Source organism: Colius striatus, chromosome 10, assembly GCF_028858725.1.
Source record: "Colius striatus isolate bColStr4 chromosome 10, bColStr4.1.hap1, whole genome shotgun sequence".
In the NCBI taxonomy this organism is placed as follows: Eukaryota; Metazoa; Chordata; class Aves; order Coliiformes; family Coliidae; genus Colius; species Colius striatus.
In genome coordinates this window covers 13,394,414-13,420,109 of record NC_084768.1, presented here as the reverse complement: position 1 = coordinate 13,420,109, position 25,696 = coordinate 13,394,414, and the positions used below count along the sequence as shown (strand labels likewise).

General features: G+C 42.6%; 2 protein-coding genes across 2 annotated transcripts; one reads left to right on the top strand and one right to left on the bottom strand.

The window, feature by feature from the left end:
• Positions 1 to 15,336: 15,336 nt before the first annotated feature.
• PIF1 (PIF1 5'-to-3' DNA helicase) lies at positions 15,337 to 21,860 on the bottom strand. The gene is given in 12 exon segments (XM_062003850.1): positions 15,337 to 15,387; positions 15,792 to 15,983; positions 16,933 to 17,078; positions 17,675 to 17,762; positions 18,551 to 18,657; positions 19,331 to 19,470; positions 19,865 to 19,971; positions 20,044 to 20,158; positions 20,714 to 20,867; positions 20,964 to 21,103; positions 21,184 to 21,293; positions 21,381 to 21,860. Coding segments are annotated over 12 exon segments (1,830 nt in total).
• Positions 21,861 to 22,081: 221 nt separating this feature from the next.
• CFAP144 (cilia and flagella associated protein 144) lies at positions 22,082 to 25,670 on the top strand. Its single transcript, XM_062003774.1, has 4 exons — positions 22,082 to 22,214; positions 23,408 to 23,467; positions 24,263 to 24,366; positions 25,397 to 25,670. The coding sequence occupies exons 1-4, from the start codon at positions 22,082 to 22,084 to the stop codon at positions 25,460 to 25,462; spliced, it is 363 nt and encodes a 120-aa protein (XP_061859758.1). The 3' UTR covers positions 25,463 to 25,670.
• The last annotated feature ends 26 nt before the right edge of the window (positions 25,671 to 25,696 follow it).

The following is a 25,696-nucleotide window of genomic DNA, read 5'->3' as shown; positions in this document are numbered from 1 at the left end:
CATAACTCAAATGCATTCCCACTTATTGCTTACTGCTGAGATTGCATTTGGTGTCTCATTTCACCTTTAATTTTGAAGCAGGTGCTAGAAAATCAAGGTGGATAATTGGAATCTACTTTAGGTAATTAGGTTGATGGTGCCATCAGCTGACCACTTTCCTAGAGATACTGTGAGAGACTTTCGAATTCCAGTTCAGAAACTGCCCAAGTTTAGCAAAGGCAACTTTGGTGTACATAGCAAAGCCACCTCACTCTCTTACTTGCCACACTGTAAAGATAATAAGATGCTTCAACCACACAGGAGGGAAATGTCCTCTGTAAGTGAATCATTTAGGGTATATTCAACAAACCTACCTGGTTCCTGTCATATAGAGGAAGGGTCAGGTTCTAGTCAGGGTTGGCACATCTGGGGCTGCATTTGTTGTGCTGAATGCTGATCATAACCATGAGATCACCCACAGAAAATCACCGGGGAGTCAGCCATACTGCAGACTAACCCCTAACTCACCTTATTTTGGTTCATGCAATAGCTAAAATGTAAGTAGAAATATAAATATAAAAACTTTTTCACTCTCTCTGCCAGATGTACCTGCTCAATAAGAGAATCTTTCCCAAATTCTTTCATGCAAATTGTCTTCAAGATCTGCCAGTCTGAAAATTTGACTGCAAAAGGGAAAAATGTGGGAGGCAAAAAACACAGAGATGTCTCTCCTGGCAAAGCTTAATTAATTGTTTTATAGCATATTAATGACATTAATTACTTTGGGAGTGCCATGGGGTTTTTTTACCATTACCACTACAAACAATCATGGAGGAAAAGAAATAGTCTGATCGTTGTACTTGAGGCATCAATTTTAGATTGTGGCTTGAGTTTTCTGTAGCTTTTTCTTCCAAAAGGTAATCACAGGTCACATGATACTACTATAGAAAGCCCTTCTAGTGTTAATAAAATATGTTTCGGGAGATTAAGAGGGGAGCAGAAATGGAGCAATTTTTTTCTAATATGTTTCTCTAATGTAGGAACCTCGAGTCACCTCTTATGTACTTACTTGAGTCCATGCTGGTTTTATTCCACTCTGAAGTTTTCTTGATTCAGTTAGAAGGCATTTCTCTCAGCTGAAATAAATAAATATCAAGGATAAGATAGCAATTAAAGGTTGGATTTCTTTCTCAGCTTCTACATACACTGTTTGTCCTTACTGGCATTCACAGCTAGAGGACTGCAGTGCCATCTCTCTCTCTGAGCAATGTTTGCAACATCATTTAACCTGCCTTCATCAAGGACAAAGTTAAGAGAATGAATTACATTAGTGTATGCTAAGCAGATAATCATTATAGCTATTATACATCCCACCATCTCTTTTATACAGCTACAAACAGTTGCTTCACTGCTATTTCACTGTGGTCTTCCCATTTCAGTAGCACCATATTGAGAGAATGTAAAATCCCATTAGTTTACATTCTCTGTGCTATGTGATAGAAATACTGTGGTTATGTGGCATGACAAAACAATTCTTGCAGAAACAATGGTGCAAGGGAATATAGCCAAGACGGGCAGACAAGCATACTTCACTGGCATGCCTCACAAACAGCCTGCTCACAAGAACCTTAGGAAGGCTAGCCATGCCCTGCTATATTCTCATATTTTGTGTTATTGGCAGTTTACCTGAAAGTACATATCAGTTCAAAAAATCCTTGTAAAATGATAATGCTTGAGTGCCCTCTGCTCTCATCAGTATCATCCTCTTTTTTGGCCATTTGGTAAGAAAACCTTTTATACCATAACACTTGTTCCTTCACTGAATTTCCAGATTTCTGAGATATGCTGGCCTCTAGGAACAAGTAGAGATAGCTACAGCCAGTACCTTCAGCTATCTCCACTTACCAGTCTGAACAGAGACAGAAGCTCAGTATCATGAATTGCAAAGAAGCAATTTCTCAAAGAAATTTCTCAAATAAGCTTTCCTATGAATCTTGTGTACCTGACTCAGGAAGCTTAATCGTACAGATAATTTTCAGCTCATTTCACCTCACTATGTGACCACAGAACTGCAGAGATACTCTTGACATATTAGGCCTTTGTTCATATGAGCAGTTACACAATTAAGCAAATACGGTTTAGAAAGTGTCTTGTTTAGCCTGAGGTTACAGGTCACATATGATGGTGATCTAGCTAAGTGAACACAATCAGTCCTTTGAATTCAAATTCAATAAGCCTGTACAAATACTAGTGGTGAGTGATTCATGAAATCATGGAAACAAAATTTAAAGCACTTCATCTATTCTGCCTAACAGCTGACTTTTACCCTTCAGAAGTAAAAGTTACCTTTCACTGACTTAGAAGGTAACTGAAAGAGAAGGGTAAAACAACTGGGAACTCAAACTCAGTATATCCTTTCCCTTTGTCTCTCACAAGACAAAGCTTTTCCCGTACAATCATAAACTCCAATGGGAAATCAATTGTGATTCACTGACCTAAGAAACTTCAAAGCTCCTAAAGCAGCAAATCAACACAAGTGAGCCAGAGCCAGTACTAACAAAGAACATATGTTACCAGTTACACACCTGGAGACTGATTTTCAGTAGTGCTGAGCACTCACAATGCCGACTGAAGCCAAGTGGAATGGTAGATCAGCACGTCAGAAGATCAGGTTCTTTGATTTAAAGACTCTCCTGAGGCACAGAAAACCTACCAGTGAAGAATAGAAGGCAATGACTGTCAGTAAGAGTCAAGCATTTTGGGAAAACAAGTTGAAGTCAACAAAATCATCTTCTCTGTGTCTCATTCCTCAGAAAGGCATCAAACTCTGCACTCTAAGAATCCATGAGCAACAGGTATTTGTGAGAAGGAAAGAAGTGGTAAGAAGTGCAGTAGCATTTCAGGGCTGGGAGTATTTCAGGAGTATTTCTCTGCCCTCACTTCGTAACTGCCTCACTCACTGACAGCTACAGCTCTATCAAGGCTATCCTAGTTATAGTCATTATGCATTATATACAGTATTGAAATATTAAACATTTACTAAATACTAAAAATGTGCCACCCTCTACTCTTTTCCCAAGGAACCAAAAAGAAAATGTGAATAAAGCTTGTTATTTTTGGTAATCATGAAGGAGGAACTGAATACTTGTATATCAAACACTAACAAAAAATTACCAGCACTTTCAGTTTATAAATTAGCATGTTCCTAGTCGTGTCAAACTGCAGGCTCAGTACTGAATCAACAGCCTCCGCAAACATGTGAAAATGAAGCCATATATTTCAGATTATTTTGTCAGACTGCAGAGATTCAGTGCTTAGCCTCTTTTTTAGCTTTTCCTTTACCCATTCTCAAGATCATGGAAGAGCAGGTATTGCCCTAAGCTCTACTCTGCTGCTCTTTCTCTGGGTTTTTTTGTGCTTCTGGAAATGCAGAGATAGTCTGAGTGAACTGGACCATAACCAGTATGCAACAATAACAAAGTATCCTGGATGCAAAACCTGAAATTGTGAGAGACAACTAGTTTGTAGTTCTTCTGATTTCTTAAATATAAGAGTGTTTCCCACCTTTTCTATCACTTAATAAGAAAAGCTGGGCCATAAACATCTAGAAAGTGAGGTGTTCTCAGAACCTATAAAAATCACTGGACATCCACATAAAACATTTATGTTTTTTTAGCATGACCCACATTGTAAACCTTTCAATCAGCAAACTCCCAATGCCTCCTTGATTGTAGCTGCCTTCTGACTGCAAGGGAGTGTATTGTAGAGAGTAAAAGGCACAAGTCAATACAGCCTAAAATGCCTTTAGATGAGTAGAAGCTTTCATCTGGCTAGAGAAAGAGATGGAGGCAAGGTATTTAACTTAGGAGAAAAATCTCCAAGATAAACTTCCAGTGAAAGACTGGACAGAGAGAAAAACAGGGAGATTCCAAAAGGTAAATAGGACATTCAGAAGAAAAGATTTAGAGGAAAGTAAGTCAACAAGACATGCAGTTTTCAGGTCCTTCAGGAAAGATAATCTTTAATGGCTCCCTAGTCACTGAATCCCAAACATTGTGAAAAATTTATAGTGTGCTAAAGTCCCAATTAAATAGTTCCTCTTATCTTATGTCTAATCAAGTCTTATACACTGCAGACGAATAACATCTTTGGTTCTGTGCAGAGGGGATGAGTATGTATATATAATTGCTTTCCTGTGTTATACATTAATGCTAGTCAATCAGTTATTATCAGAACTGATCAGTTTGTGAATATGTTATTTTAAAGCTACTCCTGCTGTTACACATAGATGTCTTGAGTTTTGCCTGTATTTATGCAAATAAGCTGCATTTGAGTTTCCACTGCAGGGATGATTTCTGTGAAAATGTGTTGTGAGTTTCTCTCCAGGACAGGCTTTAAATAATACAGATCCCAATAACACATCAGTGTAAACATACTGCTGAAACCTGAGAATGAAACGCACAAAATTTCCGTACTGAAAATACAGCCAGAATGGAAATCTTTGGCTTTTCCTCTTTTCTGCAGCTGGCTGAGTAAGCTTTCCCGAACAAGACATTGTTATGAATTTAATCAATGGTGTATTTAGTGGTCCTTAAGTTCCACATGTCTTTCCTTATTTTCACTGGCTATTACCATTTTCAAACAGCTGTTAGTGAAAACTGCAAGAAAAAAAAAATTATTCTGGTAGTCTAATTCTTGTCCATATAGCTTCTCACATGCTTTGATATAAATTTGGATGAAATGGACTATAAGTAAAGATACATAAGTAAAGATACTTAAATAAATAGCTTTCTCTAGGACAAAAGAGAACTGTGGTGCCATTAAAGTTTGCAGGTGATTAATATTTACTGTAGATCATAAAACTGTATGCAAACACTTGTGCAAAACTCACATTGATGCTTCAGGAGGTATTTACCTATCATTGAGCCATAAATAACCGATGCATTGAAAATGAAATGTGATAAGGAAATTATGCTCCTCTTCTGCTGGTGTACAGGGAAAAATATGTGATAAACTAAAATAAATTTAAAATGGATCAGGTAGAAAGTTCTTCCAACAAAATATGTGCAGGTTTTTTTTTTTCCTGCCTTTTTATTCTTTCTACTTTTTTTGGCCTTTTTCTTATTGAAGTGCAGAAATTAGACTTGTCATAGCTGTGTCGATGTATGTGTTTCAAGAATACACTACTCTTATCCTTCAGGGAAAGAGGCTACATCTTGCAAAACCAAAAATCAACAAGGAATACACCCCTCTTCCCTGAACAAGTATCCCTTCTCTCCGAGTGACTTAGATGGGCATATTCATAGAAGGATAGTCCTTCATTCTCCGGATAACTAAATGATAAAAGAGTAGGCATTGCTGAGGGCAAGAAATCAAATCTGATTGTCTGATGCAATATGGCAATGCCTGCAGCACTGGTAGTAGTTCATTTCCATACAAAGTCCTTCAAATACATAAGAATTCCACCATCTCTCGGATATCTATGTCAACAGAATTTGCATTGCATGCAGTATTTATTACACCCTTCAGGCATTCCACATGACTTGTTTCACACTGGCATCTGTACAGGTCCAGATGCATGTCATATTCCCTGAGAGGTTATGAAGGAAACCTTTCACAAAGGAGCTCCAAGAGGCAGTCAACGGCCTAAGTATCAAAATGTTTATTTGGAAGTGCTCTGAGACTGTAAGGTATTATGAGTTAGCTCTGTGAAAATACCTGTTCAAAGCAAATATTAAAGCACAGCAGACACTCCATATTAAGGAACAGTCTGGCACAGTAGTAGCTAATTGATTTTTAATGTTTAGCATCTTTGTAGAATGGAGCATAAGGAAACAATTAAGCCTCGATACTGCTTGTAAGTTGTAGAACTGATTTTTTTTAAAATCTTATTTGATAGAAAATAACAGCTATCAAGGTTTATGCAACTATAGTAGGCAATGCAGCTTTCTTCTGCTGGTATGTCACACAGCACATAAGATCAAAATGTGCCCTCTCCCCTTGTGTTTATCATCAATTATCTTCTTTTTAATGAAACTGCATGTTTTAGAGTCAGAAAAAAATCCTACTCTTTTTAAGAAATGAATAAACAGCAGTTGTTTCAGTTTGAAGTGTTCAACAACATCAGATAAACTTCTCTTCCCTCCAAAGGAAGAGATGGGTTAATAATAGAATAGTGTATTCCCTGGGCAGCATTTTCTATCAAAATATTTAAGTAACAGTTCTTCCCCTTAATTGCTAGAAAATGCAAAAACCAAATATTGTAAAAAAGTGCAGCTTTCTTTTCACTGTAGAGAGCATACTGGTATGGGGGCTTAGCACAAGTAAATCCTCCTTGAGATACAGACACATCTCTGATTGGAACTCCAAAATAGACAAGGACTCTCCACCCAAACCCTAGAGAAAGCAAACAAAGCAGATATAAAATTGTTATCTCCCCTGTTAGCATGCTAAGCAAAGAATTCCCCCTTGACTGACAGCAAATATTTCAGCAACATCAAGATGAGTTCTTTATGAACTAAGAAGACAAAATGTGTTCCATCAACTGTGCTCTGAAATGAAAGGGCACCATACTTGCAAAATAACCTAGATCCTTTTGAAGAAAAGGGAGCATTGCAGAATCTAAGCTCGTTTCCTTCACAATATCATTCCCTCTGTTTAGGCCCCATACTAATTATTACCTCTTCCCTTTGGGTAAGTTTTATCAAGTTTTTTTAATGGCTTTTTGCATTTGTTAGGACTGAAAGCTATTAATACACAATCAGCCTGTGGACATATCATCATAATATCTTCTATTTTCTTCACCTACATGTAGCACCTGTCTTTTGTCAATTCTTACATGTCCTGGAAATATCACCCTTACCCCGCTTTAAAGTCCATTGTAGCAAAACGTACTTGAAAAAAATGGATACACCTGTCACAAAGGGGAAAAGGGGTATGGGACAAGAGTTAGTAGGGCTCATTGAGAGAGCTTTAAACTGGATTTGAAGGGGAAAAAGTGCAAAACCAAGCTTATCAGAGATAAGCCTGGGGGCAGCATACCAGTATTTGAGGGATGGTCTGCTGATAACATCCTTTGTTCTGCTGAGTGGCAACAGGAGGTGAAGAGAGGTTGTAGTGAGGTGGAGGATCAGTCTCTTCTCCCAAGTAATGAATAACAGGACAAGAGAAAGTGGCTTCAAGCTGAACCAGGGGAGGTTTTGGTTTGGAGATTAGGAAGAACTTTTTCAGAGTGGGCTGTTAAACACTGGAACAGGCTGCCCAGGTAAGCGGTAGAGTCACCATCCCTGGAGATATTTAACAGACACATAGATGAAGTGCTGAGAGACACTGGTTGAGTAGTGATCTTAGCAGTATTAGGGTGGTGGTTGGACTTGATCTTAAAGGTCTTTTCCAACCAATTCTATAAAAGTATGATTTGAAAAAGCTACACTGAAGCCTATTGGTAGATTTTCATCTGTTACGAAAAGCTGTCTACACAGCATCCTGGACAGCACATGTAATATACGTGCTCCTAGTCATGACTTTTGGGGGAAGTACCTTAACATCATCCTATTGGACTGGAATTCACCTAACAACAGTTCATATGCCTTCAACACTAGCTTCCCCGTAATGCTTCCTAGTGGCTTCTGATGTCCATCTGATGCCCTGAGGTGAACTGACAAACTCATTCTGCAGCAGAAAACCCAGTCACCAGCTCCTTTTTGATTTCAGATTATATCCATTCTGTGGCCATCAAAGCACTGCAAGCTCTACTGAACTGGTGTTGCCTCAGTACTGCTCCTAGTCCTCCTTCCCAGGCATCACCACCTCTATTGCCACACTTCTAATCATCCCACAGTAAGACGGGGCTAAAGGATAGCACTGGTACTTCTTGATACTTCCCCTGCTCTTTCAGATCTTTTTGACAGTACTAGTTCTCTTCACTATCACAAAGGCCCACATGTGTATGGAATTTGGAAATATACTTGATACCTATTCTGAATCTGCTTTGTCTGCATGTCTCAAAGTGGATGTATTCCCAATAATTCAATTTCTCTGGCTCTAGACTAAGTCCTTCAAATGTCATATGCTCTCTTCATCTTCACGTATTCACAAAGATTTCACTTTAGTTTGATGTCCTGCACTCAGCATCCTGCTTAGAGCTGTTAATTTGTTACAGTGCTGAATTCTTTCTTCAGGGGCCTCCTTCTGCTGCTGGAAAAGCAATATCAAGTACAGTCTTCACGCCTGATATTCTCACTAGTCAATATTTCCATTGACAGCGAAGTGCCTTTCGAGTCACACTGATGGCCAGAAAGGTTTTTGTTGTTTGGTTTGGGTTTTTTTTTGCACACACACTCCTCTCCTTGTTTAAGAACACCTGAAACCTATAGCTGACATTGTCAAGAGGTTCATACTTCTTTTTCATATTACTCTCTTGATCCCAAAAATTGTAATATGATCTATGCCTTATAGAACTGTAGAATAAACATTACCCTTCTAACTTCTGCCTGATGTTTCTGGTGCATTATATTTTATGGAGGCCATTCATAAAACTACCAAGACAAGGGTAAAAATCTGATTATGATTTCTTTTGACAATATTTCTAGTAAAATAAACAGGTCATCAGAAACAAACTTTTTGACCTTGTACTTTTTTGAGATCCAAGAGTGCACAACAGACTACTCAGCAATCTGTCAGAAGTAATATTCTATCTCCAACATGAACTTGAAATTGTACACCGAGTAATTTTTCTTTCTTTTTAGAGGAGATGCATAATGTTTTTACAGAAGTTTAGCTGACAGCAATGTCTATACCTAATGAAGACAAAAGGACAACATTTTATGAAAGTTTGGCATTTTGACCTGAATCATCTAATGTGTTTAATTTTCAGTTTGAATTTTATGTTAAACTAGCCATAGCTTGGTACTATCACAAGTGAAATGGTGGTTTAAGTTATTGTAAGGTCTCTTTCACCTGGAGAGAAAACATGTAAAAACCAAACTATTTCAAAACTTCCTTAATATTAAATTTATTCTGGTAACAGCTCTCTGCCTAATGCATTATGCATTGAAATTCTGGCAATTAAATACTAGCTCACTGCTCAAGATTCAAGATGTATTTTAAAAATTTACTTTGTATTGCAAAGTGTCAGTTGAAAATGCCTGGTATTATGTTCAAATATTTTATTACAAAGTGTCCCACTATTCATGAAGGTAGCTTACCTGGAATGTTTTCACAGAACATCTTGAAAATCAAGATGATCATTACGTACAACTTCCAAGACAAATTACAAATTCTAAAAGCTAGTTTTTAAACCAAATTATTCTTATATTAATCCACATAAATGCTTTTCTGTCTAATAAATTGTATTAAATAAGTCTGTCCAGCATTCATCTGGAGATATTAAAAGATATGTGTTGCCTTATTTTTGTGAATCATTAGCTACTGGAATAATCTTAAGAAGCTTTACTTATGTTTTTACTTTAATGTCTAGCATCATCTGCAAAATACATTATATTCTCTCTGATATGTGATGATAAGGAACCACAGATCTTTCAATAAGTAAACAGGATCCAAAATTTTTGAACACCTAAACTAATTCCCAACCCTCAACTGAAAGACTGGCAAATCCCCCTATAATTCTCAGGGTGTTAATAATAATTTGGAAAGAAAAAAAAGAAAAAGAATAATATTATGCATCTACAGAAAACTGTTACAACCTAGTGCTTTGGGAAGAGTAGATGGAAGGTGTGATTCATATACATATTCATAGAATGGTAGGGGTTGGAAGGGACCCTTCAGAGATCATCTAGTCCATCTTGCCTACAGAAGCAGGTTCACCTAGATCAGGTCACATAGGAACATGTCCAGGCAGGTCTTGAAGACCTCCAAGGAAGGAGACTTCACAACCCCTCTGGGCAGCCTGTGCCAGGGCTCCCTCACCTGAACAGGGAAATAGTTTCTCCTTATATTTAAGTGGAACTTTTTGTGTTCCAGTTTTATCCCATTACCCCTTGTGCTGTTGCTAGATACGATAGAAAAAAGGGATGTCCCAACCTCCTGACACCCACCCTTTACATATTTTTAAGTGTTAATAAGATCTCCCCTCAGTCTCCTCTTCTCCAGACTAAACAGCCCCAGTTGCTGCAGCCTTTCCTCGTATGAAAGATGTTCCAGTCCCCTGGTCATCTTGGTGGCCCTGCACTGGACTCTCTGGAAGTTCTCTGTCCCTCTTGAGCTGAGGAGCCCAGAACTGGACACAGGACTCCAGATGAGGCCTCACCAGGGCAGAGTAGAGGGGGAGAAGAACCTCCTTTGATGTGCTGGCCACACTACTACAACATCTACTTGTTGATAAAAACCATATCTTTTAAGAAATAAGAGGAAAAAAGCTAAATTGTCATACTTCATATGACAAAAATAAATAATGAAAGCTTAATCAAATTTCTGAGAGAGGCATCTCTATTATAGTTCTACCTTCCTGCAGAAAGATTGTAAGAAACAATTTTGTAAAAATGTGTTGTGTTACATTTGGAACATTATGGGCTTAATTCAGTTGCTCACACATAGGCAGGTGGTACCATTTCAGCTGCTATGCCAGAAGGCCTCTCATAGGTATGTGTCACGTCTTTCAACCTCCAGTATCAACACCGTGACAGATTTAAGGAAAAAAAAAATAAATTCAGATGGTGTAGTATTCAATAACTATAAGTGAAGAAGTTTACTTCTTATTGACTTATTTGGCTTGTATAACCAGATTTCATAAAATGCATACTAACCAGTAGCTTAGCTAAAAAATTCCATCCAATATCCTTGTAATCTGTAACAGAAAAAAAGCATAAAATAATCATACAGGAAACAGTGAGAGAAAGGTTTTACACATCCAAATGCAATCTCTAATAATTCAGGTCTTTCCTCATACTAATAATAGAGCTGCTTAGATTCAGCAGCAGAAGACAATTGCATGTCACGGAGGGGCATAATGCAAAGTGAGAAGCTTTTAATATCTGAGAAAAATTACATTATTAGCATTCACAGCATAGCCTATAATGCATTGTATTTCCATTACTTAAGAGTAGCATTTGTTTGATCTATTCAGAGCAATTCTGGATAGGAAGATCTAATTCATGGACACAATCTTATTACAGAATCTGAGACCAACAGGACTATTGCTGCCTTTCCTGCATACCACAGGACTTCTGGCTACAGACTGTAAGGACACATTTGTGTTTAATTACTATGAAAATGTCACGAAAGAATGAGAAGAGAGTTAAATCACTGTACAAAGATTTAAACTGGAAGCTAGTGAGGTTCTAATAACACTCTGCATGTGAATTATGCTTCCAATAACACATAAATGTATTATGAAGCTTTAGCTCACATAAAACAGTTTCTTATGGCTTAATGTATTTGAAAAGAGAATGGCTGTACTTTGTGGTAACAGAAATACCAATTATGAATCAAACTCGTAGCTTAATTCATTTAACTACAGCTGCAGTTAAGGTAAGAGCCGTGTATAAATACTTTTTCTTCAGTTTGTGAATATGGAGAAAAACTAATAATTTCCTCATATTCATTGTAGCATAAGAACGAAACCCCAGCTATCCACTGCATTGTCCTCTTGGCATGTCTCTCACTTTTGCTGGACTCCAGCTGTACTGCAGATCACCTCCTACTTCCACCCCCCAAACATCACACAGCAATGGCAGATCCTTCACCACTCATTTCCCTTTTTACTTACCACAACACCTGAAGATTCACCTCTGTCTCTCAGCATATCTAACCCCAAAAACATTACAAGCATTGACAGGAGAGGTTAGAGAAGCAATTTTAAAGGAAGCTGACACACTTGGTGTATCAAGGACCTCTGCCCAGGTGTTGGCTGGAATTTCTGTGACGAGAGGTTGGGGCTGCCCCCCTTACACAGCTGATTCCAATTGGGAAAAATCACGAGCTAGAGGTTGCAGAAGCTGAGAAAAAACACATGTGTACTTGCTCTGTCACAAGCCACGTGACTTGTCCCTAAAATAATCCAATCTGCTAAAACTATCATGCTTCAGGAGGTGAAAGCATCACCAGACATGCTGAAAATGCCTTGTGGTGGCCTCACGTAAAAAGATGCTTGGTCTTCAGATTCTTCTTTTAATAAAGAGAGGATGGATGGCTCTGTTCCTCCAATACAGTCAATGCACTTTAAAAAGTTGAATTTTTTTAAATCCTGTGTTGGTGTACTGGGTTCTAGCTACAGACTAATTAATGTCCCTCTCTGAGAACAATTAACATGTCAAGGACTATTTGGAAGATGGTACCTTTATTGTACAATAAGATTTTGACTTCATACATAAGGATGCATTATTCTGTTAAAAAAATGCCTCATACAATCCTGACTGCAAGGAAGCCAGGACATAACCTGGCAGCTCAGATTTGTCCTGATTGCTTCTTTTAGGATTTCAATAGCAGTCTTCAGCCTCAGCCCTCGTTCCTACATATGGTTTAGCTGGAAGTCAGAACATCCAACATTTACACAGATAGATCCCTTTTGGCCTCAGGACAGCTGAAACCTTCAAAAGACACTGCTGTTCTGTTCCCACTGCTCCACCTCCAAGAAGGCAACAACAATATTTCATTTACATTTAATACTAACTTGAAATATTTATCACCCTTTCCAGCATTAATTTCTCTTTAGGGTTTTATCTCAAATTGGCACCAAAGAACTCCCAATCAATCAAATATTTCAGCCTCTAAACCCATGAAAGCTGCAATGGAGTTACTTCACAAGATCACAATTGCATGTTTATTTGCATTGTACATAATCAACCCTCTAACACTTGAAGTTATCTTGTCACTAAGATAAAAGGAACTTAAGGCACGTTAAAAGATTTGAATCTTCATTATCTCATTACTCTTATATACTATCAATAAACCAATGTATTGCATATGCCTGGAAGTGCCTGGCACGTTCTTCCTACCTGTCTACCCCCACAGTAAAATTCACTGTAACACTTCAAGCATTTCAGACCCCATACTTCAACATTTGATGCAATACAAAGCTCTCATACTGCAGCACCCCATTTCTAAAACATGAGTGCAAAATGGCCTCATCCCAGCCCACTGAACAAATTATAAGGGCTGTTAGGTTACACCCCTTGGGCTCCCTCAGTTGCTGAGACAGCCTTGCCCCTGACAATTTGAGCGCCCACAGCCTCTGGCCACCTACACCAGGGCATGAAGGGAAGATATCAGCAGATAGCCTGTAGCGTAAGGTCAACAGAAGCAAAAACCTCAACTCATAACAAACAGAGGACAAATGTTAAGGTCCAGATGGAACAAGGTAGGAAGTATGAGTGGCTCAGCACAGCAGCTCAGCCATGGCACTCACCACAGAACAGCAGCATGAGGAAAGGACAAGAGTGGTGTGTGATGGGGACACACAGCAGAGTAGGGCTGATGTGCAGCTGAGGCAACAAGACTTGTCCAAGGAATGGCTGGGGCCAGCCTGCTACACCTGTACTCCACGTGTGCCACCACAGGAGTAAACAGCTGAACCTGAGCAGTCCTGTGCTCATAGTCACCCCAACTGTGTACTATCACCCAGTCCCCTGGGAACAGAGCCTGCAGCCTGGGTATGCACACCTGCAGCAGATCTCCTGTGAGTGCAGGACTACAATGGAGTCAGGCCCTCTCCTAGGTCTGGTGGAGGCTCTGGAAGCTGCAGGTCAAGGAATGTTCAATGTTCATCCACATCAGCAATGATGCTTGGGCATGTCAGCACCCTCCTTCCCAGGGCTGTGAACACAGGAAGGTCATGTTTCAGTTCCTCGACAAGGTGGACAGCAGCTGAAGTCCAACCCAAATAAGTGGAAGGTAGTGTTTGAAAACTAGTAAATTCACAGATATGCAGGGTCTGAAAGAACAGAGGTAGTGCTAGGAACAGCCTCCGATTTGAAGGGAAGGTTCTCACTGCCCACAGGCTCCAGCCACAGCTTCAGGTACTTCCATCTTCACCCTCTCTGACTTCTTTGAAAAAAAACAATATGCTATTAAAAATTCCTTTTTAAACACCTCCAAATAATTATCACACTTCTGTCTTCTACCAGCACTTAGTCCAGTACTCTGCTCCTTAAGCCCAGAAAACACACACAAACCTCACTTGAAAAGAAATGGCCTTCAACTTGCTCAAACTGCAGAGGCTTTGTTACAGAGACATTTCCCTGCAGGAGATGAATTCCAGCTGGATGTTGATTTTTCACATTATTCCTGCATGTTAAACATCTGAAAATATACTAGTCACTTAAGCTTTAAGCAAGGAGCAAAAATACAAAGACCAAAGATTCTCCTTTATTAAGGCTTCAAAAAGACAGTAGATTAGTTACGCTCATTTCTGCTTTTGCTGAAACAGGTGAAATTACAGCTCATTTCACATGTCCTTGGTCATTATTCCCCATTTCCCATTCAACTTCCACCTTATTAGTCAGATGTGTTGTATCCAGCAGAAACTTGCTCCCATTTGAGCAAGCCTCATGCATTTAAACAAGAGAAGCTCCCAGCAGCACCCACCTCCTCTCACTCCTTTCTTGCTAATTGGGTAATGGATCTTCATGAGTTCTTGTGGTTCCCTAATTATGGGTATAAGATGTAGGAATTCCTCCTATTTTTAAACAGCACCAGCTCATGTTGGAAGGTTAAAAAAAAATTAAATCACATCATCTTATTGTATGCAATAGATGTTGATAAATAGCCTTTTTATTAATAACAGGCTATGTAGAACTCTTACAGTTCTGCTTGTGGAGGAAATTATGCAAAGCCTCATGGTGTCATGCATCAGTAAGGCAAGAACACCCCCACACACTTTAAAGTGATAACCCAGCTCCTGGCTTAGAGTAGAATCAAGCATATATTCCACATCCTTAGCATTGCTTTCCCTTCTGTCAGTAGCTATTGTGAACAGGCCCAATCCATCCTGGCAAAGAGGACATCTTCCATCTCTCAACCATGATATACTTGAAGAAAGAGGCACAAGTTTCAATCTACATACATGTGGAAAATAAAATGCAACCAGCCAGACAGGACAGAAACATAGGAAGGCCCCTCAAGAATGTTCTTATTCTGCTGTTTTGTTTGCTAGAGTTGCATCTGTGACACAGAAGTATTCAAGACTGTGGGCCCAGAAAGGGGCTACAGAAGCTTCCCAGATTTCAGAGGCACAAGACAGAGATACCTCTACACATCCAGAGTCAGATGGATGAAGCAAAAAAAACATCTAAAAAAAAATTCCTATGAGTTCTTTCGTGTTACAAAATATACTCAGTGCAAGCTTGCTGCAACTCAGCAGTCTGTTGATGCCTCACAGAGGCCAGAAGGGCATTCTCAGCTTCATTTCCAATTCTCTTTCTCGTCAGAACCTGAATGGGTGTGCAGTGAATCCTGGGAAGAGAGGAGAAAAAAAACAAAACAAACCACAATGGAAGGGATCTCTTGTGTGCCCACTTCCCCTTCAGTCCTTACTGTTAAGAGGAGGATCAAGGAATCCCAAGCAATCCTTTCCTCCACAGCGACAGGCAGTGTTATACAATCCAAATAATACAGTAAATATTTTGCCACCCAGAGCTGCCCCACTACATTCCCTCTCTGCAGTTTCATCTTTCCTGCCACTACAAGTTTTATTTTGAATGACCTTGCTTATGAAAAAGAAAATAGCATCTCAGCACAAACATGGCCCTGCTCTGGAAGGGATGTTGGACTGGATGATCTTCCAAAGTCCTTTCCAACCCTTAAGATTCTGTGATCTCATTTTGGTTGCACAAGACTAGCACAGGATTTTCCTTTACCTGGGTTAGAAGTTGATGACGTCTCAGGTGTCTGTAGAACTGCAACACAGAAGGATCAGCTCTCACTACTTTCGGATCAAAATCCAGAACACGGAGACCTGCAAGGCTATGGGCTCGGGAAAGGGCTACATAAGCCTGCCCACTTTCAAAGACTCGAGACAGGGAGATTTCCACACAATCTAAAGACATGCCCTATCAAAGACACAGAGAAGATTGTTACAGTACAAACTAACAAAAAAGTACACTGTACTGTATCAACACTGATCTGTCCTGTGAGTCTATCAAAGGTACCGTCCTTGGTGTATGAAAAAAAGATGAAAACTTATTTGACTATGTAACTGATTAAAAGATGGGAATCAGTATAAAGAAAAGGACTGTTTTCCACTGTCATGAAACTGCTCACAGACAGTTGGGTTTACTAACTCACTCCAGCAAGCCTCTTTTTGTGTGAAACTCCACAAATGTCATATAATCAACACAGCATGGAAAGAAATCCTGTTTTTTACTCCTTATCATTAACTGGAGCAGCCACCACTCTCAGGCAGACCATCTAAGACATTTTGGGTCAGGCCTGCCAAGCCCTGTCTGCACCAAGATGCATCTCAGGAGGCGGCAGAATTTACAATGTGGCCTGGTTTAAGCAGTGGTGTGGGAACATACTCACAGTTCTAATACTAAGACAAGTATTTGTCAAAGTGTATGAAGTCCCCTGGAAAGGTAGGAACTGTATTGGTTACGTTGAAAAAAAAAACTTACCACACACCACCAAAGGAGCAGTCCAGCCCAAAGAGCACAGCTGTGACTCCTGCAGCTTTCTCAGGTACACTAAAGCTGAAACACTGCCCAGATCAGCCCATAGCAGGTACATAATGCTGCTCTTTAGTCTAACATCAACTATGCAGATAGTAGCACATTATGGAAACTCTAGCAGTGTTGCTAGCCCATCCTTGACCCTACAGACAAGCATCACAAGACAAGAAGAGGTGCTGCCTTCTCTGCAGTTAGACACACGTATACTAGAGGTATCCCCCAACACGGGCCTTTCAGTTTTCCCTCCTGTTTTACCAACAATGTATGGTGACCAGGAAATAAGTCTTATGATGGTGCAAAAGTCTGTACATAGCTGTATAAGAACACTCACTTGACTCTTGTGAATGGAAATGGCCCATGCTAGTTTTAAAGGCAGCTGTTGACGACTCAGATGAACTCCTGACAGTCCTTTGAAGACCCATTTCTCCATTTTGATGACCTGTGTGACTCCGCAGAGAAATCTCACTTTAGGTAACCCTGCAGCAAGGGGAGGAGAGAAACAGGGATGTATTCCTGACACTCAGCAGCCAGGAAGCCAACAGACTAAGAACCTTTTTTTTTTCCTCCTTCCCCATATCAATCTCATTAATTTTGGGGCTGTATTAAAAAAGAAAATCCCACACCAAAACAAACTCATCTAAAACACTAAACTCACACACAACAAACAGGATGTCCTGAAATGATGTTTGAGACCTACTTAAGTAGAATTAAACTCTGGTAATTTAGCTGTTGAGATGTAGAGAGAAATACACATTGTAGGTAGCAGAACATTGTTTTCATAAAAGACAAACAAAAACCACCAAGATTTGCTTCAACAGAACAGACAGGAAAGTAAATGAGTATATACATCTAGAGAATAAAGAAAAGCAAACATAAGAGGCCCTACAGATAGCTACAGTTGATGCAGTGCATGACATCACAGTTCGAGAGCCTCAAGCCTCTCACTGAAGGAACACTTCCTCCCTGCTTTCCTTCAAATTATTCTTACCAAACAGTAAACAAAATTAACAAGTCATCAGCCATCAAAGAATTTTTTTCTCTTCCTTCAACAAAAGACCAAAAATCTTACTTACCCTTCTGTTCACTTTCAAATCCTACAACAACTCCTCGAGCCCCATTCACCAGCCCTTGAGACACATCTAGATTCTTAGCTAGCATCACCTACAGAGAAAAAGAAACATCTCTTAGTGCACCGGTTTTACAGCCTGTTCAGCCACCTGCAGCTAAGCTTCTAGCCAGGAAACATAAGCTCAGCAGGCTGATATGGCCACAGTCACGTCACCCTATTGCAGGGTAAAAACTGTCTTGATTTTGATAGAAAATATTTCACAGCTTTTCCTTCCTAGGATTCTCAACTACATAATTCCACAGCACTTAAGCTGCCTCTATCCACAACAGTGAGCTCAGATCCAGGGAAGAGATTCCCCTTCCCCAAACACCAGACCTATACATATAATATACTCTGGACCTTGTATAATAATATACCTAAGGACCAAACTCCCATGACAAATAATGCTGCTGCTAAGCACAATCCTGCATCTTTTCCACTCTGACAGCTCACAGCAAGGTGCTCAGTCCTGTAAGTTTGGCAAGTTGTAACATACCCTTACAAGTTGTGAGGGCTGCCCTATCTGGAGCTGAGACTGCAGATAAGGCCTGCCTGTGCTCTCTGCTAACTGGAAGCTTCTAAATCTCATTGAAAATGTGTATCAAAGTCACAGCAGTAACCACTGCCCATAAGACATGAGCCTGCACTCAAAACAAACCAATTATCTGTCTAGATAAAATTCCAAGCAGAAAGGATACAAAGATGGGGGTAGAGCCTTCTGTTAGCCTGGCAAAGCCATTCTATATAGAATCTACTTTCTATACATTTATCTGATATTCCTTTATTTTTCTTACACCATTTGATCTGCTGGTCTTTCATAAAGGTACATCCACACACCTACCTGAGCTCCAAGCTTTAGCTCAACTCTACCACCAACAGGACACTGAGCATCAATTAACTTCACTAACATTGGGTCACTGTCCAAAGCGTCAAAAGCGTGAACTTCTCCTATTGAGAAAAGAAAGGGGTGACAAACTGCAACCATTGAGCATATTCCACAGCACTGTTGGAGGCTCAGCATTTATTTTTAACAGCAATTTCTCTTTTAATATCTATTCTGTTCTACTGGTAGGACATCTTCAGACAAATCTTGTCACATCTACCAGCAGAAAGCTTGCTATTGCCTCCCTTCCCAACATAACTCCTGGAACATAAGAAGGCTCATGAATCAAAGGCCAGCAGTAAATAAGATCTGAGCAGTCATCATTTTGAGCATATGACCAGTTTCACTTACCACCAACACCAGATCTCCAAAAGAGGACTAAAAAAGAATCTGAGGGCTAGACATGAAGCAGCCCTTAATTAAAGTTATGGCTGGATAGAGCATAGCATTTCTGAAATGCTATGGAAAAAAACAGCGAGGGTATGGGAGCAGTAACTAACTCATCATATCTTGCAGGAGGCAAGGAGTTCACTGTCTCTTACACACCAAGAATTAACAGTGCAGACTGTAAAGCAACAATCTGTGTTTTTCCCCAGGCAGTGTGACTCCAACACACACATTTTGAATTGGTGCTGCTGTGCATGACAGAACACCAGTTCCTCCTGACACCACAGTATCCCCATCACATCCATTCAGAGCTCAGCCCTCAAAGCCAGCAGTTTCCTGCAAGGAGTTTACCTGATAGCTCTTGCAAGCGTCTTTCATTAGTTATTTCTACATCATCTTTATGGGTGCAGAGCCGTGTAGCCAAGATCCCGTCACGCTCAGACCTGTTAGTAGCAGTCTGCAGCAGCTGTCTGGTGACTTCCTCTGGGCACCTGGTAACAGGAAAAAGGAGATTATTATTCAAAATGATCAGGTAAAGGTCTTGAGCACCAGCAACGTCCACTCAGCCAGATAAGGCTGTGTAAGCCCAAGGCCTGTAGAGAGGACAGAGAAAGATAACTAAACAAAATTGGAGAGCAGTGCAAGTGTGTGCCAGTATGAACACTGCCAGCTTGGGATCCACTGAAATCGTAAAGAGTGAACCCCCAGAAAGAGTCCTTCCTTACCAGAGCAGCATATATGAAACCCACTGATGTTAACGAGAGCATTTATAGCTATAACCCTCTGCCACACATTTATGACAAAACACAGAGAAATGACAAACTGCTGTTTCCTCTGCTCCATCAGTGGGGAGCAGGGATTACAGAGAACCAAGTTTCTCCTCACCTTCCTAAACGGATGGCACTCAGAAGTGAGATAAAGGTCTGGTCAGTCTGTCTGCGCACTTCAGTCAGCTCCATGTTTATGTGGATGCATTTCCTCCAGCTTTTTGCCTGTCAAATAGCTCTATTTTAAGAGAGGGGTAGATTTTGAGTATGAGGGTGAGTTTAGGGACAGTTTTGTACCTGGAAGCAGAATTTGGTTTCTTCGTTAGCCTTGCAAACTGGGGGTAGCTGCAAGAAGTCCCCACAGATGATTAGTTGAATTCCTCCAAAAGGCTCATCCCGTTTTCTGACTGCCCTGAAAGAGGGGGGGAAGTTTTGAATGTCCTACAGGAACTGGACATAGTCACGTCTCAGCAGTTACTTCTTAGTCTATCAGTATATTCAAGCATATACCAGCTGTGGTAAAACACTATTATCCTCAGCTGCATCAAAAGAGCTCAAATAATCAAGCAATGCTATTGCAAGACATTACATTTGCTTTGCTTACCCATCCCAGATGTCAAAGAATTCTGGCAGGATTCTTGGTAGCTGTGATACTACAGCTGCTTCTCTCTGCCAGAGAGCTGCTGGGCACTGAATAAATAAAGCCACATTCTGAACTCAGCCCTAGAGGCAACAGTTGGCTCCAGAGGTGGAAACAGCAACCAGAAGAGCCACAGCTGGGGAAGGAGGAGGAGATCAAACATCTCAGAATAAAGGTCTGCCCAGACACTGGTTATGTTTTCAAGCTTCCTTCCAGTCCTACGCCAGTGGTTGCCTTGTAACCACTTCACATAACTAGAGCAAAGAAGCAGCCTGTAAATTTAGAGAAACTCACTTCTAGCAGTTGTTTCACCTGATAATCACTGACCTTGACACTGCCTCCAGCTTGTCAAAGAATTTGCCATCCACCATGGAGATCTCATCAATAATCAAGTGCTGGCAGGCCAGCCAATGCTGCCGCACGCCAGGCCTCTCTGCCAGCTGAATACACTGTTCCAGCGGTGCCTTCCCAGAGCCGATCCCTGGCAGGGGAGCAGAAAGCAAAGCTTTGGGAAGCTTCCGACTCTTTGGGAAGGGAGTGAGAGGTCCCAGCCCCTTGCTGTTGGGCAGACCATTACCTGCAAAGGCATGAAGAGTGGTGCCACCAATGTGGCAAGCAGCCACTCCAGTGCTGGCTGTTGCATAGGTGCTCTTGGGAGGGAGCGAGCCCACAATCTTCTTCAGCAGGAACGACTTCCCAGTCCCTTAATAGAGGGACAAGTAGCAGGTCAGTGGCGTGACCCGAGGATTTTACTCGGTGACAGCCATGCCATGCCATCCCGTCCGGTCCCGTCCCCCTCACCCGCACAGCCAGTGAAGAAGACACTCTTCCCGCTCCGCACGGCGCCCAGCACCGCCTCCTGCTCCGCAGACAGCCTCGCCGACGGCCGCCTCTCCGCGCGGGGCACCTGCGGGACGGGCAGCGGCGCGTGTGAGGGCAGGGCCGGTCAGCGGGGCCGGCAGCCGAGAACCCCGTCCTCGGCCCAGGGACTCACCTCCGCCGGGCGCTCCCCCCGCGCCTCGCCGCCGCGGGGACGGCGGGGGTCACACGGCAGGTCTCGCTCCTGCAGCGGGCTGATGACGGCGAAGGCCGCCGGACGCCGGTCCAGCAGGCGGACTTCACGCGGCGCGCCCCGGGGCCCGGCGGCGACCTTGAGCCGCAGCAGGCGGAGGAAGCGGCGCAGCGCGTCCGGGGGACAGTCGGAAAGCAAGACCTGGGTACCGCCCGGCGTCAGCCGCACCGCCGCCCGCCCTTCGCCCGCGAATCGCTTGAAGACCCGCACGGCGTCACCGGCCAGCACAAAGTTCAGGGTCGGCGCCGCCGCCCCGCCGCCGACCACGCGCAGCACGGGCTGGCGCAGCTCGTTGCGGCCCAGCAGCACCAGCGCGCCCCGCATCACGCGGCGCCGCAAGGCCTGTGCCCCCGGCAGCGGCTGCTCCACGGCCACGGTGCAGCGCAGCTCCGCCGTCTCCATCACGGTGCGGCTGCTGCCGCCGCTCCACCGACCGTTCAAACCCGCCGCGTGCAGCCGCCGCCAATCCGCGACAGGGGCTTTAACTCGGCGGCCAATAGACAGCGGGAACGGCTCGCCCAGAAGGGGAGGGGCCGGAGCGCCAGCCGGGCCAATCAGCAGCCTCGTGCAGGACCACGTGACGCGTTGCCAGGCTACGGCACGCCGCGGCGTCCGGCGCGGCCATGGCCGCCCGCAGCGGGGAGAAGGAGCCGCTGGACGCGGTGCGGCTGGACCGGCTCCTCTGCGAGCGGGTGCGGAAGGAGCTGCAGTGCCAGACGCTGCACACGCGGTTCGACGTGAACCCGCTACGCCGCGGTGAGCCCCGCACTCACAGAGAACCGGCGTGAAGGGCTGAGGGCGACGGGGGCGTTGCCCCGAGCCGCGCTGCCGACGGGAGGGAGGGAAGGCCCGGCAGCGCTCAGCGCGTCTCGGACAAGACGCTGCACCCAAGAACGGCAGCAGAGGCCCTTGGCCCAGATTAAATGGTGCCTTAAGAAACATGGAGTGAGGCAACTATTGAGGAGATGAAACCCACAGATGCTGAGGGAACAACAGGGAGTTAGGAGGGGGCAGAGAGCCCCAGCACTACAGAATGTTTCTTTAGCCTCTGGGCTGATCTCTGCCTGCTCATTCACAGTCAAAATACCATAATCTCCTGCCGGCAGAGAAGGAATAGATTCTTTCAGGTCTAGTTTTTACAGTAAACCACAACCCAACCCAAGGATAATAATTTCATGAAAGTTGTCCCTCTGCAGGCCACCACTGGGGTGGGCTGGAACTGCTGTGGTGAATGCAGGCAGCATCTACAAGGGCCCTCAGCATGCTTTTAGCCTGGATGCCTTTTATGCTTTTTACACTTTTTAGCCTGGATGCCTTTAGCATCAAGCAGAGTGTGGCCAGCAGGTCAAGGGAGGTTCTTCTCCTCTGCTCTGCCCTCGTGAGGCCTCATTTGGAGTCCTGTGTCCAGTTCTGGGCTCCTCAGCTCAAGAGGGACAGAGAACTTCTGGAGAGTCCAGTGCAGGGCCACCAAGATGGCCAGGGCACTGGAACATCTTTCATACGAGGAAAGGCTGCGGAAACCGGGGCTGTTTAGTCTGGAGAAGAGGAGACTGAGGCAATATCTCATTAATATTTGCAAATATCCAAATGGTGGGTGGCAGGAGGTTGGGACACCCCTTTTTTTCTATTGTATCTAGCAACAGGGCAAGGGGTGATGAGATGAAGCTGGAAGGCAAAAAGTTCCACTTAAATGGTTCAGGTGAAGGTGCCCTGGCACAGGCTGCCCAGCGAGTGTGGAGTCTCCTTCCTTGGAGATCTTCAAGACCCACCTGGACATGAGTTGGACCTGCCCAACTCATTCAGCTCACATGATGTTCTTCCTTTACAGCTTCAGTGAAGTAGATGGGCCCAGACTGGGGAATAATCAAAAAGAACACATGCAATGATAGGTAATCCTTACCTGGTTGTGATTCACATTAAAGTCCTTCACCTGTATCTTTTCTTTCCAGTTCACACAATAGCCAGGAAGCCTATGTCGTGGCATGATGCTGTAGAAGAGCCAGCAGATGGTAAGAAACATCTCAACAGCTTGCGATAATCACATAAGAAAATGACTAATAAATAAGGTGTTTTAAATTCCCATTAGTCTAAAAGATGACATAGGTGGAAACGCCTCTCTGCCATTGTAGGCAACTTACACTCATCCATGATTTTTGTGAAGTGTAGGGCAAGGACTCTCTCTGCTTGAGAATCTAAACCTCTCTAAGAGCAAAACAAAAAAACACCTTAGAAACGTGTTTTGCACACAGATGTTGCCTGCAGATTCTACTTCTCTGTCACTGCAGGTTCTACCTCCCCACCGCACCACGGTAAACTGCTGACACAGCTGCCGAGTCAGGAACTCACAGCAACTGCTTCCTTATTTCCAACATGCTCATTTTGTCTAAAAACCTTAATGGCCAGCTAAGGTTGGCCTGCTCTAGTCAAGGATTAAGGGAGCAAAGAAAACTAAAGCAAGGAAAGGCAGCAGGTGTCAGGCAACTGAGGAAGTTGAAAGCTAACGTGGAGCGCTGGTTTGTACTAGATGTGGTATAAGAAAAGTAAGATGCTGCAGCTCAATAGACAGGGATGGCAGAATTAACAGGACAATATAGGCAGGGAAGTCCTGAAACTTCATTTCTGTAGAAATGTCACTCTGCATTCTCTTCCAAGATCGTTCAGAGAAGAACAGAAGTGGCCTCCAACCTTGGCTTTCTTGCTATTGCCTGGACAGCATTAGGATGTCTCCTCTAACACACATCCACAGGTGACTGGTTTTTAAACATGCTTTCTGTAACTTGTATTTGTGTCTCTTAAACCAACAGACAAGTTTCTGAATCTCATCCACCATGCAGCACTGGAGCCAACAAAGAAATATTCAGAGCCACAAACTGAAAGCCAAGAAGTTGGCTGGAACACAACCCCTTTGGTGAGTAAGGTGTTTAAGGACAGCTCTTTTCAGGATTCAGAGAAGTTCACACTAAAAGATACTCATGCAAGAAAGTAATTTGTGACCAATAGGGAAAACAGGAATGACTAAGAATGAGCAGAGCTGTTCACAGACAGCAGGTTTTTAAACTTTACACCTAAGAGCACACTTCACACTGGTATGTTTGTGGACCCAGAAACAGTAGACTTCCCCTGAGGAACCTGCATGCAAAATATCTACAATGACAGTCGACCCCAAGCATACTGCCAAGTGCCACATACATAGTCACAGCTGTTTTATTACAGCATTCTGCCATGAGGGATGGCACAGTGAGCAAGGTGAAGTGACATACCTGAGTACTGTGAAAAGAAATGCCCTGCTGTATAGCATCTTCCAAACAAATCACCAGCAGAGCCATAAAATTAATAATCAGCTAAGTACACCTGAGGCAGAACACACCAGTGAGGATCCATTTGGCAAAGTGTGAGTCAACAGGAGGAAAAGAAATCTTATTAACAAGCCGAGACATCAGTTATATCTGAATAGCTGTGATCATGTCTGACTTTGTAATTGGTACTTCAAGAAAGGCAAAGGAGAGCCTGAGTCATTTTGGCCCCTTACAAAGAAAACTAAGGCGAATAAGGAAACACAACAGTGTTCTGCAGCTTTTCGTATTACACTTCAGGTAAACTAGTTCCTCATGACAAGGCTAGAGACAGGCATCCCAGCAGGGCTTTACACTCTTAAGATACTAGTGATAGGATTAGCCTGTAGGGAAAGAGACAATTAAATTTGTTAAATTTAAGGAGTCAGGACTCTCAGTGCTTTCATACTTCATGTTTTCCCTTTTCACCGCGTTCTACCTTAACGAAGCAGTGAACAGTATATTGTCAATTAAGTACTACCCTACTCATTTCACTTGGACATTTCTCAGCAGCAAGGACATAATTCAGCACCTCTCGGGAGGGACTAATACTACTGCTACTAACTCTACTAAAGCACATAACTATTCATCATTTTTCTTTCCCAGGTTCCTGTGGATCGCACCGATCGCAGACTCCACTTCCCCCACCGCAGAACGGAGATCACTAAATAAACAGCTGCCATGGGACATGGGCAGGAGCAGTCTTGAGAACCTGCAGTAGGAGAGTGGCCAAGCCACACAACTTAGAAGCACATAATGGCATCTAATGTCTTAGGCCCTGCTTGTTATTAGGACAGAGAAGATAGCAAGGAAAGGGAAGAGAGAACCTCCAGATTTGCAACCTGACAACAGTTCTAGAAATAAACCAGTGTACAAGGTAGATGCATTTGTCTCACTGCTGTTTCC

What these genes read in the sequence shown, in the direction of transcription:
- CFAP144 (XM_062003774.1), top strand. Translation starts at nt 22,082, where the DNA reads ATGGCCGCCCGCAGCGGGGAGAAGGAGCCGCTGGACGCGGTGCGGCTG. An exon ending in CGTGAACCCGCTACGCCGCG is followed by an intron (nt 22,215 to 23,407) that starts GTGAGCCCCGCA and finishes TTTTCTTTCCAG; the next exon opens with TTCACACAATAGCCAGGAAG. An exon ending in TGTAGAAGAGCCAGCAGATG is followed by an intron (nt 23,468 to 24,262) that starts GTAAGAAACATC and finishes TTAAACCAACAG; the next exon opens with ACAAGTTTCTGAATCTCATC.